At 40.8% G+C, this 21,347-nt stretch overlaps 1 protein-coding gene across 3 annotated transcripts in view; it reads right to left on the bottom strand.

Annotated features, from left to right (window-relative positions):
- plppr2b (phospholipid phosphatase related 2b) overlaps window positions 1-21,347 on the bottom strand; it is a 52,241-nt gene that overhangs the window by 13,139 nt on the left and 17,755 nt on the right. For all 3 annotated transcript variants that reach the window (XM_087172520.1, XM_023400893.2, XM_023400892.2), the window contains one exon: window positions 9,901-10,089. In XM_087172520.1, the coding sequence (XP_087028646.1) occupies window positions 9,901-10,089 (189 nt within the window). The remainder of the gene's footprint in view (window positions 1-9,900; window positions 10,090-21,347) is intronic.

Here is a 21,347-nt window from a genome sequence, read left to right as displayed (position 1 = left end):
CACTGGAACAAGGTGAAAGTCAGACTTGGCAGCCAATTAGTTTTCAGAAGATATTGACTGTGTTCTGGAGGCAATTTCTGTTGTTTAGCCTGTATTTCTTTTATCCAAGGATATTCAGAGGGATAAAGAGAGATCTCAGCTACAGTCACAGGAGATAGTAAGATACAGACAGACTTGTATGTAAACACCTGAATAGAGAGGAAGCGATGCGATGGGGCCGGGGAATGAGAAGAAAGAGAGAAAATGGGGGAGTTGATGAACATGACCAAAAGAAAAGAGAAAAAGGCGGACGAATGATTGACACGAATTTTCTTTTCCTGCCTCACAGAGCAGAGATCACTTTGTTGAGAAAATAGGTACCGTACTCTAGAAGCTTTAAGTGAGACTTTTTCCATCAGTGGCGGGAGCAGCTCTGGAGTTTTTCAAGTGCAACCTCTTGACACTGACAACAGATAAGGTGAAAGGATGTCTGTGCAGGGAACAGTGGGGCACAGGGAGGAGCACACCAATGGGAGACTGACGGGAGAAAATCCAGAGGTTGAGTGAGTCTTAATTGGCTTTCTTTGAGTTTCTACCTATTGTGACATGGTGACAGTTGATTGTAGGGTGTTGGAACTATTTGACAAAAGCTGACAATGAGAATCAAAAGGAGAAAAACGTGAAAAAGGAAAAGGATGAAAAGGTGATCCTAACACACAAGAGCATATCAGAGAAAAACAGTCAGTTGAAGACCTAATGGTAGTGAGAAAATAGAGCAGTCAACAGGCATCTAATCATGAGTTCTGACTGTACAGAGAGGAACTGTAAGCTGGAAGATTTTTTTTTGTGTATCCTTGATGTTCAGTCAACCATCACTTTCAATTTTACAGCTCCTAAAAGAAATACAAGTGTCTTGAGAGAGGACATCAAACAGAACATATTCAAGTTCACTAGATGTTCAGGGACAGACATCCACACTTTCACTCTGTCTATGAAAAAGCATAATATACACACTGTGTACTATGAGTAATATAACAGCAATCAGAACAGGGACAAGTGATGCAGCATTAAATGCCTGTTTGACGTCAAAATATATAAAAAGCAACTTAAGCTTAAGGGGGAGGAGCGTGGAAATTTATGCTGTGTTTTTTTTTTTTTTTATTACAGATGTGTTTGTAATTTTGTCTTCATCATTAACACCCTGGGGATGTTGTTTGATAACACTAAATTTAGCTACGCATTTACACCATGAACTGGTGCACAGTGAATCGTATCTAGTTCAGTGTTAAATGCCAAATCTGTGCGTTTATGTATTTATAATGTGTGTTTCAGTGGATTTCCTCCACACTTACCTACCTTCTAAAAATGATGTAATGCTGACAGAAAGCAGCTCTTCACTGCTTATTGTGAGAAGAAACACAAAAACCTTCACGAGGATTACGCAGAGTCTACATGAAGCTTCTGCAAATATCACATGACATCTGTTGACATTGCAAGCTCAGTGCTCTACTTTAAACACACACACACACTCACACACGCAGGCAGGCAGGCAGCCTTCTCACACACCAGCAATGGTAACCATGACAATTTAGCTGCTTCAGCTTCATCATCACCCACACTCTCTCCATCCATCTCCTTCCCTCAGTCTCTCCCTGCTTTTATTCTGTGTTTCGTTTATGGCTGGGCAGCTTTCCCAGGTCTTTGTGGAGGAGAGAGGCGACCAGAAACAACTCTCTGTTTTTCTGTGTTTATTTCTATATTTTTCTTCTCTGACACAAATATAAAATCGTGCTTCCTTGCCTCCGTTTTGCTCTCTCTTTCTCCCCCATCACCGCTCAAATCCTGTTTACACCCAGTAAGGTTTTAACCGTGGTTTGAGGTATGCCCCCGTTCTTCTTCTCTTCATCCAGCTTTCCCTCCTTTATTTTCTTGTCTCTTTGCATTTTCCTCTTTTTTTTTCCTCTGTCCTTATCCTGCTTACTCCCCGTTTCTATCTCCACCTCCTCCTATTCTCCTTGTCCTCCTATAACTTGCGTTCTTACCATCTGCTTCCTCTTAAGTAGAAACAGAGGGATCCTTGGATCAGTGTGGGAAGAGACCTCGCAGCTAATCTGCCAGAGTGAGGGTGTGAGTGTATGGCTGGATTAGGGTTCTCATCTATGGGATAGAGCATGTCTTACAGGCTATCGCAGTGGGAACGCAGAGCTGGTCAGGCGCATCGACATGGGGCTACATGGCCTGCTGTCTTCATCCCGCTGTGATTGGCAGTGACAGGATAAAGCTGTGATTATCCCTTATTATCCCTGCCCTTTTTTCACCGCTCCGTAAGCACGACTGCCGACACGCTGATCTGTCTATCTGCCGTCCTCTCTGTCTCTGACTTTCTGTCTCCCTCTTTTGAACATACAAACACACAGAGGAAGACGTAGACACAGATAGACAGACAGACAGAGATAGATAGAAGGTGGTGGTAACCCACAACACAGATTATACAATCAAATATGGCATTTTTAAAGAGGAATATTAAATGAACTTGTAATAATAATATTAACAATAACAATACACTTATACCAGCAATTGTTCAAGTATTTAAGCTTCTCTCTTACTGAACTAAGAACAAGAGAAACAAGATATGTTTATTTAGTTTCATTATTTTTGCTAATTTCCTGTCACTAACCTCTTCTACGGGACATCCTGCCATTCTTTCACCCTCCAGCGACTGTTCAGCTTTTTTCCTCAGTGTCCTGTTCTCCACCAGCTCGCAGTATACACCTGCCCCTCATTCCCCTAAACTTTTCCTCTGTTCCCTTCCAGACTATTGTGCTTTTGTTCTCAGTGCCAGGCCATCCTCCTCTCTGCCTGCCTCTTATGACCATTTGCCTGCTTAGCCCCTTTGTTTGCCTGTAGCAAACCTTTCTACTGTACTTCAGTCACAGTAATTGTTTTAATTCAGGCTGTCCACAAAAGGGTTATGCCCTTGGGTAAACTGCCTGTTTAAATGAACTTTTACATGCAACTTTTAACCTTAATTCCCTGTTTTCATTAGCAAACACTGTTACAGTGTGCATGTACTGTGGTATGACATCCAAATCCAAATCATATCTGGAGCGTGAAAGAAGAATAATTCTAGCTATGCTGCTAAAACTCCCAAGTTAGGTTACAAATCCAGAGAGATATACAGAATCTGCTCCTGTTCACAGGTGAGTTTAAGATAACCATACATTTTGATGGTTGGTAAAGCATGCTGTCAAGTACTGTCCTTAGCCTTGGTCTCTTTCTCATTCATACACCTGTAAACACTGCCACAAGAACAAATAATGGGCTGAAATGAAGTTTCCATAATAGTGTCTACATTGACTGACTGTTACAGCAGCAGCTTCATTTCTCATCACCACCAAAATCACTTACACTGAATTTGGGCCATTTCCCTATCTCCTACATCCTTTCTAAAGAGGAAATCATCAGGGGGAACTGATCTTCACACAATCCATTGTTTGGGACGACGAGAGAACAATGAAGAAGTTTCAGTTTGACGCCCAAATCTTTTCTCCTGCTCAATGGTTCTCCCCAATCCTCTTGTGCCTGTCACTCCATTATTCATGAAAGATTGTCCTAAGGCTTAAACAGTACACAAACTTCTGGCTCATTTGCATATATGGGCATTGGACTGATGTGTGTGCGTAAGGGTCTGTGCTTGCACCCCTGCATGTGTAAGAAGATACAAGACCGATGACAATTGCAATCAACTCTGAAAAAAGGCTGATTGCACGAATGAGCTGCACGAATGAGCTGCACGAATTCTTCTGTTTCACAATCTATAAAGATGCTTTTCCGCCTTACTTTACAAGGTGTGTGTGTGTGTGTGTGAGCAGATTTCTTCTGGGTTGCTTGTCAAAGATGACAACTCTGATTGCAATAACAACAGAAGGTAAATATAGAATAGTGAACAGCAAAAAATAAGAACAGGAAAAGCCTGGATATTCTGAACAACATAATTTGCTCTACATTTGCATAACAATTGAGCAGTCAGGGTGCATTGTGGGAGCCATCTTAATACAGGAGAACTGCGCTGTAGCAGGGCTCACCTACATCCTCCCACCATTTGAATCACGTCACTAAGAAGGAAAGCAATTTCCACATCCAAGTGTTTATGACAGGGAGAGAAAAAAATGTGTTGCTTGTTACAGTTAGATTTGACATTTCCATCTTATTTCTGAGACCTAATCAAGAAGATTGGATTTTGTCATATTGCTGCATGTTACCACAGCAGGAAGCGCGGCCTTGTGGTTAGAGATGAGGTATGTCTCTAAAAGCAAAATTCAAAGTGACAACACAGTTATAACAGCTAAATTTGGTTTTAAACAAATTCATTTGAATGAAATTGTCACGCTCAGGGAAGGGGAAGATAGAGGGGGAGTTTCAACTTAGCATGTGAATTCATACCTTTAACCTTTAGCAACGGTGTTGATCTTTGAAGCAACGCAGAGAACTGGAGAATCTATGATGGCGATAGCGATCAAATTAGTTGTGCATTGAGTTTCATATAACCCTGCTCTGCAGAATGAGAAGCAATAGTTTTTTCTCTTCATATCCATTTTTAACCGCAACCACTGCAGGATACACAAATCATGTTCTCTGAATAAATTTGTTGTGACCTGTTTTTTTAGATTGCTATTGTATGTGGCAATTATTTGTATTTTATGAGGGTTTTTTTTTTTTTGGGGGGGGGGGGGGGGGGGGCACATTTCTTTCCCCAAAATGCCTTTCACCATCCCCCAGAATAAGTGTTATGCGAGTATATATTGCACAGGAAACTGTATGAGATGAAAAGCAACAGTGAAGGTACTGAAAATATAACATCTGGTGGCAGCTTTGCCCGAATTGGATTTTCTGCCTCTTCTTCTGGATTTCTATCTGATTCTATCTGATCTAATCTTTATGAATGTGGAAATTTGGCAAAAAGCCATCAAAAACCTTACCTTTACTTAAGTTTATGTCCTAGATACAAGTTTTTTTCAGCTGCCGAACTCCAGTGTTGCAACATATCCAAATGTCATCTATGTTTGGCCATTTCTATGTGGGGAAAATGATAAGTCACTACAACAAACAACATACAACAGTCCTAAAAACAATTCCCTATTTAAATATCCTTCCAGCTTGAGGCATACTGCTCTGTAGGTCACCCTGACCTTTGACCTCTGCAAGGCAAAAAGAATCACTGACTTTAGCATCCTGCATTTATTCATATCTGCATCTGCTTTAATCCTGCCATTGTCCCTCTTCATCTCTTCACTCTGAGGTTGGACCGCATAAACTATTAAAATGTCCCAACACAAAGTGGCTTTGACTACATCCACCATCTGTTTCTCAAGATATGACAGCAACAGCAGCACAGCGCAAGTGTATTGTGCATCAAGAGCTCTCACTTAATAAACTCTGGCATGACTGGATGATATGGTCTGTCTCCATGGTTTGCCCCAGTCCCCATCTTTCTGTCATATGGAGCTGAATTATGCATGAAGGCACTTCCCAAGGTTTAACCAACAGCACCAAACAAACTTGGAGCAGCGGGCGGCAACTGAATGGCATCGGACAGACTCTGTTCTTACCTCTTCCCTCTTCCCTCTCCTCCTCTAGCTTCATCCTTTAGCTGCTCTATGTCTCCTTTTTGGGTCTTGTTTTTGTCTTGTTTTCTCTCCGGTACCTCTGTCTCTTGTGTCTCACTCTTTCTCTCATTGTGATGTGCTTGTTGCAGTTTGAACTCTCACTGTCTCTCCTCTCAAAGAGCGCCTTCACTTTGCCTTCCCGTACTGTTTGAGAGGCTTATATTTAGCTGCATTAGAACAAAGCTCTCCAGGGCAAAAGTATTTGGTATTGTGCTTCTGACCCACATAAAAAAGGTGGAGAATACATCCAAAACTTTCATTCATTCATGGCCTCATATCCTCTTGCTTGTGCTCATAAGTGTATCACAGTATGAGCCTCCGTGTGCTGTGGAGGCTCACACTATGACACACGTATTTTAAGCCTACAATTACCACTTGATCCTGTGATTGGTCACACTTTAACTGTTTTGAATGACAGGGGGGTTGTAGTGTGCAATCAGCATCACATATACAGTCTCCATTTGACAATACACACAATCACACACACAAGCACACACACACACACATAAATAGTTAGCGAATGGGTCAAATAGCACTTACTCTTTCAGCTAGCTTGGCATGATAATTAGCATGAGTGCTGAAATGTCACCTGTACTGTGTCTGGTGTGGTGCATGCATTGTATATAGGCTATGTATATAGGCTTGTGTGTGTGTGTGTGTGTGTGTGTGTGTGTGGAATTAGCTACAGATTCATAGAGACTGCCTGTAGCCACTCTGACTAGTACTCAGATACCAGCACTAGTCACACACATACACGCACACAACACACAGACACACACACATACACACACACACACGGACTCCCACTTGCAGAACCTGTTTTCAGTGGCGTTGGAGGAAAAGATGTGCGGCGTCATCCACCCACACACTTACCTTCACTGATGCACTAAAACTTACAGCATTTTTGCCAAGCACCACACAAGTGCTTCTATTTCACTCAACCTCTCACTTCCGTTCTCTTTTCCTCTTCACACACACACACACACACACACACACACACACACACACTCACACACACACGCACACACACACATTCTGCTCTAATTCTCATCTAGTTACCACATCAATACTTGACTGTGCTCCGCTGTGGCATGAGTTGTTCAAGCCCTGCAGGTTCATGAAAGCGATCACCGCTACTTTTCAACAATGTCACTTTCAGCACAGATTTTTCATGACACCAAAGGGACATGGTGGGTTCTGTTTTAATGAGCCTAAACACAATTACATTTAAATCCAATTTTTTTGGCCTTTTCTGATACCTATGAAAATCATAAACTGTTGCATTGGTTAATGTGATAATCACACTTACTTACACACAGCTATTGCTGGAACTGTGTTCCACTACCTACTTCTCCAGAAAATGAATTTTGTGTCATCAAATGACTGAAGCACCAGACTTCAGTCATGTGATAACAAGTGATCATATAACCCTGATATGACTTGAACGACTCTAAATACTGAAAAAAGGTTTTATTAACTGTGTTACTGATACCAAAAACGCACAGAGTGTATCCTTGAGGTCTAACAAATGTGGTGAGTATATTTCTATAACCATAAACATTTGCAAAGCCAAAGTTTCAAGTATCTTAAATCCTACATAGTTTACATCCATGTTTTCTGGCTAGCAGTCTTCTTCTTCCCTGCCTTTGTCGGCACATTGCCACTTGTAGATCAGTGAAATAGTATGAAAGGACTGTGTATCATGTCATCCACATGAACGAGACAAACAAAACAGGGAACCACTCAAAAAATAAATAAATAAATAAAAAAGCTCCATAGTCCTACCAGAGGTAAAAAAAACTCCACAGGGTATCTTTGAGATGATGTTCGAGATTCCAGCAAAGATGGCAGCAGCATCCAGAGTGATGCCTGTGACGATGTCTCACTTCATTTTGTGTGTAAACAAATTGTTTTGTTGATTTTGTACTTTGGGGTCAACAGCTCTCAGTGACTCAGGAACAAAGCTCTACACCTGTGTAATGTGCTCTTTATGCCGTAAACTTAGGTAGGTAGGGGCAGGGCAGCAGTTTTGTGAACTTTGCGGTCACAGCATTCTCTACAAAGAATTAACTGATTCACTTAAAGATGGTTAAAACTGAGGCAAAGACGCTCACAGGGTCACCACTGATTTCACTTGTCACAGGGACTCTGTGGAAACAGTCGTATAATGTCCTCTGTGGCACTGGAAGGAGTTTTGTCAAGTGTATGAAAGTAACCCTGGTGATGTCATCTGGGGTGTCTCTGGTTAGGATAACATAAAGCCTGTCTGCACTATGAATTGGTGGGGTGAAGTTTGGACATAAGTGTTTACCAGGCACCGTGGGTCTAATGAAAGAATGACTTTTGGTGCTTGACTGCCACTGAATGGAAGTACAAACACTAAATGTCTAGAGCACCTTTGAAAATAAATGTTTTAAGAAGCTGCAGTTAGATAGTTGTCTGCCTACACATCATTATACAAGGAGACAGCAGCAAAAAGAGAGAGGGGCTGGGGGAAAAATAAGAGAAACCTGCAGAATTTCTGATAAGTTTAAAAATCTGTTTCAGCTGTCACACACACACACACACACACACACACACACACACACACACACACACACACACAGACACAATGCAAACACACACAAAAAGTCGATATATGTTGTGACAGCAAACGTCTGTAGTGTCAGTCGAAGAACTCGTCCAATTTCTGTTTGTGGCTAAAAGTCTGAGGCAAATTTGAGAGAAAAGTGAGATGAATATCTGCCTCTTTATTGTATCTGAACAGAGGCCCGTGGGATGGAGCAGTATCTTGGAGCGAGAGAGAACACAGATGCTCTGACTTTCAAAAAAGCCGCTTCACACTCCAGGCAAAATCACGCCACTCCGCTCCCACTCTGCTCAGCTCAACATACCCTGGTGCCTGCAGCCTCCGTCCATTCTACTGCATGTTAGGCTCTAAACCAGCAAACAGAATAAATACAAACAAACACATACAAAGTGCATCAGTCGTATGTGGTCTAGAAAGAAAAAAAAACATTGATACGTGAATCTTTCAAGCACAAACTGTGGTCCAAAAATGTAATCCAAAATCACCCATATTGACAGACACATCTCAGAATAACACCCTAAACATCATCTACAAATATGCTAATATTGTAGCTGCTTTTATCAATAATGCTTGTCAACACAGGAGTAAAAAAGATCTATATTGTCATTGGGTAATAGATGAGGGGAATGGGGTAGTTTTGTCTCTACAGCAGCAAATGACCCAGGACTGCCTGTACCTAGGTGTGTGTGTGTGTGTGTGTTTGTGTATACGTGTGCGTGTATACGTGTGTGTGCACACGCACGCTGCCCTAATATGTGGCTCAGAGGCAGCCATGTCGTAACACCACTTAACTATGGGACATCAAAGAGACAAGCCCTGGGGGACAAGACAGACAGTCATGGAGACAGAGCTTTGATGAGGATGTGAAGCTATGTTTCATTATTAATAATGTCCCACTGTACCGACAAGAAATTATGGCAGCTGTAATGGAATTCAGTTTATTCTAGACTAATAACAACAATTACTGTCCCTTTCAATACTCATTTAAAACTGATTTAGTGCTAGTGTAAATGCATGGGTTACCACAATGAATGGCAAAAATAAAGGAGTTGAATAGTGAGGTCGGATTCGCTGCATCAATGTGCATTCTGCCTAGAATTCATGACCTACAAATTATAATTCGATATAGATGTTTAATTATTAAAGATGCTTCCATATGCATTTTTAAGTCTTGGATGAGGAGTGACGGTGGCGATAATGAAACTGTGCCTCTTCTTGTGCATGAATAAGGGAAGCCATTCAGACCTGATGTTTTACTCTGTTCTAATGCTGTGCAGTCTTGAAATAAGGACAGGCTCTCTCTACACTGTAGCTATCTCTGACTGCTCTATGGAGGACAAATATAGTGCCCCGTTGCCATGGTTATGCCAGAGAACGCATCCACACAAACAGTGCAGTGAGACCACGAGGATACACACCTACACACCTCTCTCCCCTCTTTCAATCCACAAACACCACGTGTAGATGAGGAGGAACTCCCCATGTGTGTGTCTGTGTGTGTCTCACATGTTTTGAGTCGATCGCGTGTGCATGCATGTAGGTGATTTTCATTTCTTTTCATGTGAGATGTGTGTGTGTGTGTGTGTGTGTGTGTGCGAATGTGCGTGATGAGCACCTGTGGAAGAACCTTTATTTATTTATTTTACAAGTTGAACACAGACTCACCGTCACAGTGGGGATGGCGGTGACGAGGGAGTAGACGAGGACGGGCGGCGCCTTGCTGTTGTCCTCTGGTCCTGGGTACGGCTTGGAGTAGGCTTTGTCGAAGCAGAAGAAGCCCTGGATGTGCACGGGGAACGTGTCCGTGTACTCAAAGTAGTACGCCAACAGAACGGTCCCTGCCATGATGACCAGCTGGAAATAAAACATATTGGTTCCAGCTTTAGGATTGCATCCACAGAAGAGTGCAGGGGTTGAGAGAGAAAAGACAGCCGCAAAAAAAAAAAGAAAAGAAAAAAAAGAAAGTGGAAAATGTTGTCACGGATAAAAAAAAAAAGAGAGAGAGATTTTTCCTTCACAGAGCAAAATGATGGATGCTTCCGTAATGTGTAAAATGAATCAAGTGTGCGTGGAGAGATAGTGAGAGAAGAGGATGAGAGGGAGAGGGAGAGGGAGGGGGGAGGGAAGGAAGGAGGGAGGGAGGTAGAGATAGAGACGGAGGGAGACAAATAAGGAGAAAGACAGATAGAGAGGGGGAAAGAGAGAGCAATGACAGAGATACAGAGCGAGAGAGGGATCCCTTCAGCGGTGTCAGTATGCAGAGTGGGAGGGTAAAGAAACAAACCGATCAAACAAAATAACGATGTGTGGAGGAAAAGAAGAAGAACTGAACAAGGATGGGAGAGAGAGAGTGGGGATGGGGGGGGTGCATATGGGGTGAAAAAGAGCAGAGTAGTGGAGAACACAAGAGGTGGCAAGACAGATAAAAAAAAAGAAGAAAACATCACTTAGAGGAGCAGAAGGTAGGAAGAGAGGAATTATATATGTGTGACTCTCTGCATAACTTAAGTTAGTACCATTCAGCCATTTGAATTACCAGCTGTATGCAAATCACAAGCCATGAAGCATAAAATATGACCTTCATAACCGTTTAAAAATAAATAATAAAGATGCATTAGAAATTCATAACAGAATGTGTGTGTGTGAGAGAGAGAGAGAGATTGAGAGCAGGGGCGGGAAAGGGGGTGATAAACATAGCAAACATCAAAGAAAGCATGTTATTCTGCACAGATGAGACAGATGCACTCGTGCTAATTATTCATTTATACTCCAATAAACAGCACACTAACTCCTTTGCCAAGTTCCCTAAAGATAGAAAAAAAAACTTACAACTGTACAGTAAGCTTCCCTAAATCTGTAACTGAAAACTTCTTTTACATTTTTGTTGATTTACACATTAGAAAACTAATAAGAATCATGCAATTCTTGATGATATTAATTCATTCAACTTGTTTCCTTTTGTTACTAGTTTTCCCAGTATATTGTGTTGTATTTCCAAAGGTGAGCAATTCTAGACTCAACAATCATTTCATCAATCAGTAATCATCATCAACAGACAAATGAGTTCCAGGGAGCAGAAATCTGGGTGATTAAATATTACACTTCGACAATGAGAATAATGCTAGATGGATCAAAACAGGGTGTTTGGGGATGATGGAGGGGTTTGTACATAGAGCTTAAAATACCATTAGTCAGGTTCTCACAATTCAAACCATTGGGAGTGAAGCTTTAAAGGAATGATTTGACATTTTGGGAAATTCATTTATTCACTTTCTTGCCAGAAGTTAGAGAAGAGTTAGAGAAGGTCCACTCTCACATTTAAGCTTTAGCTATACCAAGCTAGAGCCAGAAGTCGCTTAGCTAAGCTTAGCATATGGACTGCAAACAGGAGCTAAAGTTTATTTAACTCTGTACAAATTTTTAAAAAACAAACAAAAAAAACACCTAAAAAACATGTTATATTTTTTTTTGTTAATTTTATACACAAACCAAAACGTAAAGACATCAAGTTGTGTCAAAAGGGCGTTACATTCTGTATCCATGGCTGTGTCCCAATTCATGGGCCGCATCCCTCAGAGGACGTGGTACACAAAGGTGTGGCCCTTCATTTCTGTCGTAGACCACGAAGGCTGAACTGAAATGAGAAGGTCTTGCCTGTGGAGAATTTTCGCTTTGCGTCACCAGCTGTGCCCACCCTTACCGTCGCATCGCAAAGCGCAGCTCCTGACGCCTAGTAACATTGATAACACATTACATTTTTTCTGAAACCCGATACTGACATTTAAAAGTGTAATCCTCAGGCTCTCTGTTGATGTTGTTTGCTGCCATATTATTTTCATTAACAAAGCGCAGCGAATCTCGGGATACATTGGGCCACGAAGAATCCACCCGTTGGAGCCTTCGTTGCCCAAGAAAAAAAAGGCTGCTTTTCTTGGCCGCATTTGATGGAGCCTTCAAAATGGGACAGCCTAGTTCCACTGCCGGACGAAGTCGGTATTCAAATGCAGCCTTTGAAAGGATGCTGCCCCTGATTTGTGAAACAGTGTATTTCTTGATGACCAGCAGCTGGATGCAGTGACTTCCTAGAGTCGCCCAGTTGCCAAGGAACCTCACCATGGTGACAGGAATCCCAGAGGTCAGTACATTACTGTACCTACATAACTTTCAGCCCGAAGCGAATGAGCTCATTTCTAAAAATGTTGAACTGTTCCTTTAATTTTTAATTTGAAATGTAACTTCAGCGACAACCAAAACCAAAGTTGTTTTAGTTGACTAAACATTTTCATCAAAACGTAAAAAAAAAATTGTGGCCTATGTACAGTTTGTTGTGTTGGTTAATTCTTTATTTATTTCCAATTCATTTCCAAATAATTTCTTAATGAGGATGATGATGTAAAATGTGTCTACAAACAAACATACAATCCAGCATACGGTAAATGAAGGATAAAGTTTCCAAAATAAATGAATGAGGAATAAATATTCAATAGAGCAATTTCTGTCATGGAAATTCATCAGAAATAACCTCAATAATAAACTCAACACAACTAATCGAAGTATGCCTTCACTTTTCTTGTAATTAGAACTAAACAACAGGAAACTTTAATGAAATTACGAGGAAGTAACGAACCAGTAAAAAAAAGCAATACTGTCACAGTGGTGTAATGCGATGTTCACAGCTGTTAATATGTCATCTGTGTTTGTGCCGATTTTATTTTCATTAATGCAAAATTGGATTTGATACAAAATCCTCTTTGTGCTTTACAGCAGTAAACGGGAAAAGTATCACAGTGGAAAAATGGCTGAACAAGTGACAAACCACAGTGAAAACCTCCTCCAACATGTTTATCCTCTTCAGCAAAGTGACAGAGTACCCACTTGGTCTAATGCTTAGGGAGGGAGGAGAGGGGGAGACTTGTTAGACGTAACACTATTCAGCTTTATTACATACTGAAGAGTGACAATGAACATGGCCGAGAGAGAGAGAGAGAGAAAAAGAGAGAGAGGGGGTGACCTAATTCAAGCTCATTACATTATATGCTCCGCTCTACTGTCAGATCTGCTGTTCTGCGAGTTTCCTTTTCCAGTTTCCTTTATAGTTGTTGAAATTCTGTGGATGATTCCCGATATGCAAAATCAAGTAATAGATCTGTATGTTCCCATGGCAATGCACAAACCTTATCTACTCTAGTCTGGATGTGTGAGGCCTCATAGTCTTTACACCAAGGGTCCCCAGTGATGAGAGCATCATACTGAGGGGACGATGTATTCAGTGACAACCTGAGGCCGTGAGCAAAATCATGAGGGACACAAAACACACACACACATAATCAGTCCATGCACACACATATCCGCACATGCTGGCAAATCATACATACACCTCCAGCCTGTAGTTTATATATAGTCCAAGAATATCAAGCGGCTTGTTCCTCCGTGTTTTTCCATGTTTGTTTCCATCTACATGAGCTTGCTTTGTGTGTTGTGCGTGAGTGGGTGTGCGAGTGTGTTTCCGCGTTCAGAGTGTGTATGAGTATGTGGTTGCATTCCCATGTCTGAGGAGGAACTCTGACACAGGCACGCCATGGTGAACATTGCTTTCCATCATCGGTTCCTCTGCTCTCGCTGAGCTACAGAAGGCTTGAGGGAGGGAGCGAGGGAGGGAGGTGTGGAGAGGTGGGAGGAAGAGAGCGAGGGAGGGCCACAAACACCTATCAAAGTTTAAACAAACATTTGAAGACAACTGCAGAAAAACCTCCCTGGGAGATTACACATGTCATCTCGCATCGACTTTTACACTACATGCGCATTAAAATTGGCTGCGCTTATTGATTGCACTGTCAGTCTGAGAGCTTCTACAGCCATGACTGCAGAATAATACATGAGAAAACAGGAGTTATAGTCGACAACACTTTCCGTTCATTATGAGTTAAGATTATGACATGACTTTTTTTTCTCCAGTATGACTAAAAAACACAAACTTCCAGTAAATAGTCTTCTAACTTCTCATTAATACAAACAGGAAATACAGCCTCCAATCAAATAACGGCTCAGAGCTCATCTGTGACATCTCCCACACCAAAAAATTACCAACTTCCTGTGCACTCTGCAGCCACAGCCAGTTTGTCTAAATATTCACAAAGGTCAAAGCAACTTCAAGTTGATGGTTCCTAATTAACTCACTGACACATCCAGCACAAGTCACCTTGGAATATTAATTTGCATAAAAATGATTTCTAAACCGTCGCGAGCATGTACAGTATGAAACTACTGACAAAATAAGCTGCAGGAGGGTCATGGAGGGTGCAGACAGGTCAATATCATTCTGTCACAAGAGTCGTCTCTTACATACGCTGTGTACTCGCCATCATCACATGGCAGCCTCCTTAAGGTGTTTGTAACTCACAAAGAGAGTAAACACATTTTTGAATTTCACACACAATTATTTCTCAAAACTATTTCCCAAATGAGAAATAGTTTGCAAATGAATTTCTGCTTCTTGACCTCAGAAGCCCCTTCTCTTTAAGCCAATGTTATAGCATCAGTCTGTCGCCTCCACTTAGAGGACTGTTCACCTCGTTGATCCGCAAATTGCCTGACTCCATCAGTCTCTTTCCTTTTTTATCATTCAGACCTCATTTAACTAGCGGGGCGGCTTGAAAGGGGCTTTCAAACTGTCTAAGCAAACAAAAACGAGCATATTTCTATTTTTGAGGATGTACTTACAGGAGGAACATATCAAAGCTTTTATTTCTTGTTCTAATGCCACGCTACGGGTAAGATTTGGTTAGGTTAAGAGAAAGATTGTGGTTTGGTTTAAAATGACTTTCATCTTTAAGGGGGACCTATGTCGTCACGGTTACGGTAATAAGCACATGATTTAGGTTATAGAATGATTGTGGTCTTGATTAAAAACTAAAAAAAAACAAAAAAAAAAGGTTGACTGTCAGTTGGAAAGAGGAAACAAACAGTTGTCTCTTTGTTGTCGCTAAAATCCAGTGTTTTGGTTGACTCATCCAAGCACCTCGACGTCCTCCTGTGCAAACTTTGTCACTCTATAATAACGATATCTGATTTCCTTCTCTGGTTTGTCGTTTTGGGGCATTTTATGAAACTAGTAATGCCATCTTTCCAAATGAAAAGACACCCTCCAATGTGAGGAAAATACTAGTTGGAAAGGGGTCCGCTAACACTGAATGTTACAGCTCTATTAGGCGATATCTCTTCATTTTAGCGCTAAATCAAATGACTTATGTGGCTGGGTCCTGGTACTGCTAATGCCACTGATGATCAACACTCCAGTCTGAGGCTGGGTGTAACTTCGAATCATTGTCCACATATTGTTTTCATACTCAAGTCTATATAGATGAGAAGCTCTGTCACTCAGTGTCGTCAGTATGATACCATAGACAGCTGCTCCCGGCAGTCAAGCCCACACTGGCCCAAGCTTCACCTAACTGATTATCATGTGATGTGACTGTGGTAAGTCTCTCTGGCTCATGCTGTGTTTCATTTATTCATGTGCTATAGAAAATGGGAATGTTCCTAACAATTAATCTCCCTGTCAATTAAACTGAAATTTTAATTTAGACTAGTTGACCAGTCCAAAAGAATTCTGAAAAAGTACTGCATGCAGGTTAGCAGGTTAACGTTCACATGTCAGTGCTGAAAGTGGTTACACATTGCTCCAGTCAAGTGGCTATATGCGTGTTTTATTCTGACACAGCTTGCATACAATCTTATTTTCATTTTCTAGATCAAAATACTGCCCAACCACTTTCCACCTTGCTGGTTTACAACATCGGGGCATTAGTGTAGGGAGAGGAGTTGCTGCCGTCTAGCAGCGGGTGGCTGCGTAACATTTTAGATGCAACCGTTAACCGGCCTTTCTGGGTGCTCCGGCTTCCTCCCACAGTCCAAAGACATGCGCATTAGGTTAATTGGCGACTCTAAAGTACCACATAGGTGTGAATGGTTGATTATCTCTATATGTCAGCCCTGTGATAGACTGGCGACCTGTCGGGGGTGTACCCTGCCCTCGCCCAACGTCAGCTGGGATTGGTGTTTCTGGTGCCAGCTTGCGAGGGTAGCAACGTTTAATCATTCAGTCGACTAATAGCACACATCTCTAATATAAAGTACATGTGCGAGGCTACAGCTGATCTTCAAATATAGGCCATTTACTAAGCATTCTCCTATTATATATAATCTATGAACTAAAGATGTTCACAGCCTCTGAATACTAACATTTGTCAAGAGGCCAAAACTCCACTGGGAGGCTCATGTTGCCTGTGTCTGCTGCATCTGCAAGTAGTTCACGAACAAGTGGGAATGACAATGCTGTCGTCTCTTTCTCTGAATGTGGAAATTATCAACTGGAATGGTTCACTGGTGTAAGCAATATATCTGGTTCATCAGTTCTTGTGAAATTATAGAAAAGGACATTTCTCAATATCATATAAGACTTTGCCAACCAACCCAACCCAAACACCAACCCTGTCTCTCTCTTCATCTTTACGCGGATCAGACGCTGTTATATTTTCCTTTTTTCATACACCAGTCCAACAGTATCAAAAAAGAATAGCTTCTGCCCACATATTTGTTTGAAAAATGTTATCTTCGGAAGAATACTTTTCAAGAATAGAGAAATTGAAGCTTCTGTGCATTTCTGAAGGCACAATATACAATGAGGTTTCAAAGGCTCACGGATCACAAACTCCCACTCAAACATGAACAGACTTGTAAACATTCAACACAAGTCTGAAAAATAAGAGACCAATATTACAGTCTCACATTTTTCTTCTGCTAAAGGAAGCAAAGGTGGTTTACACTGACTATAATCAAGTGTACACAGTGTCTTTGAGGTTTTAACCAAGTGAATATATATGTATAACACAAAATATCACAGCACAGGTAGAAATAGGTCGTTCTTTTTTTTTTATTATGAGCCACACAGATTTAGTATTGCCATCTCACTGCTTCAATATTTGGGGGTGATTTCACTGACAGGAATGACAAATGAGGGCTGAATCCCCATCTGATTTAGCTACTAAAATCTGTCAGCATAAATTTAGCCACAGGATGAAAGCAGAGTTTATAAAAATACAGCAGATTTAAGATGATGACCCCTTTCTGGTTGCCCCAGTAAACTAACAAGACTTATCAGGCCATGTAATTACGGCTTAATGCTCATACCTCATACACTTCAAAGAGAGTAAAAGCGAGAAAATCAAAGAGACTAATATGGCACTGATGTGACAGAAACAGAGGAAAATCTCCTGCCCTTAAAAGTCTTTTAACCAGAAATGAGGAAAATAAAATGTGACAATAATAATGTGTCACAGGGAGGAAAAAGGGTGTTGAAAATAGATGTGGGCATTGCTAATGTCTCCTGGGGCCAAAAACATAAGTGGTGCATGTCTACTCTTGGCCTGTGCGGAGTGGCCAGATGGCACAAAAGTCAACTGATAAAGTCAAACATGTTTACAGAGGGTGAGAATGTCTGGATGGAGGCTGGTGTTGAGATGACAGCACCCTGCTGGGAGAGGACGAATGTCACACTGCTCAGGATGGACTGGAGACATGCTGCTTTGCTTCGCTCTCAAAATGTCTGATATGTTTGTGATTGAGTACCATAGTATGACGAGCATGAATATGTAATAAATGAGTCCTACTGAGCGGGAAGCTGAGCAGTTTTACGAGTGCACATTTGAGGATGCATTTTTTTCTATCCTTTGGTGGGTGCCGTATGTCCCTGCACACAAAAAGCAGCACATATTTTAAATTTTTTACTAATATAAATTCTTTTTGGTTAGTTACATTTGTGTGTTTTATTGCCTTATCATGACAAATATTTGGCCCATACCACATGGAGTTAAAAGACACCAGTATCAAACAAAAGCATACAATAATGTAACACAAAAAGTGTTGCTGACTGACTGATGAGGTTACACCATTAGATCCGCCTTTAGTGACTTGATTAACCAACTTTTCAGACCCTTTCAGTGACAGTTTTTTTGTTTTTTTGTTGTTTTTTCTTCAAAAAAACACCAGGTGACTTTTTGGACAAACTTAAGCCTTTTTCTTTTTTTTTCTTTTTTTTAGAAGAGAGTCACCATTATCGCCCGGTGAGTATGAGGCCAGGTTTTTCCTCTGCGAGCACATCTCTCTATGTGTCTCATTCAACTGGCAGCTGACGAGAAAGAGCTTCTAACTTGTTCTCTGATGTGATCATTTTACAATCAAAGAGTGATCATTTACAGCCAGAATCAAAGCACAGCCATTGCCTTCCATTTATGTGTATGGTGATTTTGTCAGATGATGTCGTGGTTATAAAATCAGGATTTTAGCAGTATAGAGCAGCAGCTTGGAAAATGGCTTGGAAGTGACTGCTGGTTAACATGTAGTCTTAATGGGCTGCATTTCAGTCACTATTTCATACTTGTTCCGTTGTCTAACAACAGAAACGGAAAAAAATGTAAATTGGAATTCAGGAATGGGAACTCTCATTTCACTGCTTTGCTTGCTGTACATTGTAACTTGGCATGTGACAAATAACTTGAACCGCTGTTTAGTTTCAACATCACTTATACCATACCTGAAACATGAAATACAATGATGTAATTATGACCACAGAGAGTAAGAGAGAAACAAACAGATAAAGGACTGAAACCAGCTGACACTAGGCAGAATGCAAATACGACACGGTCCAGCCATATACTAGCTTTTGTCTTGTTTCTCATCTCCCAGGCTTTTTCCAAGTAAATGGCTAATTTTCATTTTAAGTTTCATATGTTAACAGCAAACTTGGTCTCGGTGCATCATGCATATCTATAAACTAAATTTCTGTTTTTTTATCTTACCATTTACTCCATGTAAAAAAGACAATGGAAAACAAGATGTAACACTGAACAGCACCAACACATTTCTTCTTCGCGGCAGATAAACAGTCTCGTTTAAAACTGAGTGGTAAAATACCAAATCTCAACATACATATAGACCTTTGCTTTCCAGATAAGTCTACACACTTAATTAAGGATTAAGGATTTTTGTTGAAACTGTCATAAAGTTGTCAGTCAAAGTACATGAATTAGCACTGAGGTCATAGTTAGTGGTGCTGTTGTACTCTAGGCTAATGTGTTATATTCAGAGATGTTTCTAATATCCCCAACCCCCACAACTGAATTTCCTACAATCTTAACAAAAACTGATTATTATGAGCTCTGTAAAGGTAGACATAATGGCGGGGCTGTTGTATTGGATTGAATTAGATTGAACAAATGAATCCAATGAAGCGTAATTGTAACATAATTCTTGCCACCATATTTTTCTCAATGGCACATCTGTTTTTAAAGGGTGTCATTTATCACCTCAAATCAATAGACAAATTAAAAAACATATTGTCACAACAGAATGACAAAATAAACCCCTCTTAATGAAATACTGGCATCGTTAATCGTACAATGTTAATTTCAGATGGCTTCACAGAGTTACTATTCTCGCAGTGTTCAGCCCCAAATTAGCACAAGATGAGGCTGTTACACCTCTCCTCCTTTTTGGTCTCCTGAAGAGCTCACATAATCACTGGGTCACGTGATTAAAGCCAGTCAATTTTTCACAGCAGCTAAATCTCATCTCTGATATTCAGCCAAGGTCCGATTTTATATCACAAAAACACATAGTGACACAAACCGCTCTACAAAAGGAGCACACTCATACACACACCATCCTCCTCTCACACAGGCTCATCTACATAAATTACATGTAAATGTTTGAGGGGAAAAAAGACAAAAATACTAATTGAGGCAAATCATAAAATCAACATGGATAACAAGCAAATGAATGGGCTTGACTGCCGCCTGGTGCCACTGGATTGTATTACAACACACCGAGCATGACAAGTGTAAGTTTGATGAGCCGAGTGGTAGAAAACAGTGGACAAGCCAGAGGGGTGTAGAGCCTTAAAGACAGGACTGGGAGAAGCAGCGGAGGGAAAGTGGAAGAAGATAAACAGACGTATAAAACCGTTAATGAGACTTTAGTATATCACAGAATGCGGCACGGCAAAGCCGAGGGTGTCACTGGGAAATAAAACTGAGAGAGGCAGCAGAGAGAAAACAACAAGGGAGAGGAGGTGAAAGAGAGTAAATGAGGATGTATGAGAGTCTGAAGAGGGTGAAGTGGAGAAAAAGGTAAAACACAAAGAGGGAACAAGGGAAAGGAAGAGGATCAAAGCAGGCATTCATCTTTTGGGCACCCACATGCACTCCCCGCTTCTCCCTCTCTCGTCTTCCAGCTCTTTTGTTTGTCTGATTACTGGGTGTATTTTATCACCATGCCTTGTTTATCTTAAATTCATCAGTTTTTTTCTTCCTGTCAAAAAAAACCATCTTTCCTCAATCATTTTCAAACCCACGCATGTCTTCCCCCTTTCTCGCTGCATTTCCTCCCATGTCTCTCAATCATCATCACTGTCAAAAGTCTTTATATCTGCTCTTCTTACACACACACTGTATCTACAGTATTGGCTTCACTCCCTGTCTCCCCTCACTCATCTTTCCTTCCTTTCACTTCTCCCTCTTTTTATGGCAGACAGATACATGCAGAGCTTCCTTGGCCAGTGGACTACTGAGCCATGAATAGCACATTTAAATGTTCGCTGCAACACACCAAAGAACAATCGCATAATTCTACAAAATCCCCAGTCCTCAAGCACACATGCCCCCGCATCTTACAAACAGCGAAGAATAAAAGCAGATGCAGGCTCACACACACAAACATGTTCCCTGAATAAAACCCTGCAGTGCAATTAAAGGTTTTTATTCCAAAGCTCTCTACTTACATTTATAAACAAGTATTAGCATGTATTAATTTTTTAAAAATAAAATATTGTCTGAAATACAGTATATTACTTATGTTTTCAGAAATAAAGATGATTGCATCTTTTTTGCAGCAATAATTTCACTAACAAGTTTAACTTAGATATAATCTGTCCTGTATTAGAGTCATCTGTTACAATTTAAGCATTTATCTGACCTCAACATACAGCATACATATTTCTGAATCCTATAATCACACACAGCTCAGAAGGAAGCAAGAGCGAGTGACAAGATTACATC

This window comes from Seriola lalandi, unplaced genomic scaffold (genome assembly GCF_002814215.2).
Source record: "Seriola lalandi dorsalis isolate HSWRI2012SDOR001 ecotype SW California unplaced genomic scaffold, Sedor1 jcf7180002053069, whole genome shotgun sequence".
Classification (NCBI taxonomy): Eukaryota; Metazoa; Chordata; class Actinopteri; order Carangiformes; family Carangidae; genus Seriola; species Seriola lalandi.
The sequence above is the reverse complement of the archived record's forward strand: the minus strand, read 5'-3'. Positions and strand labels throughout refer to the sequence as shown.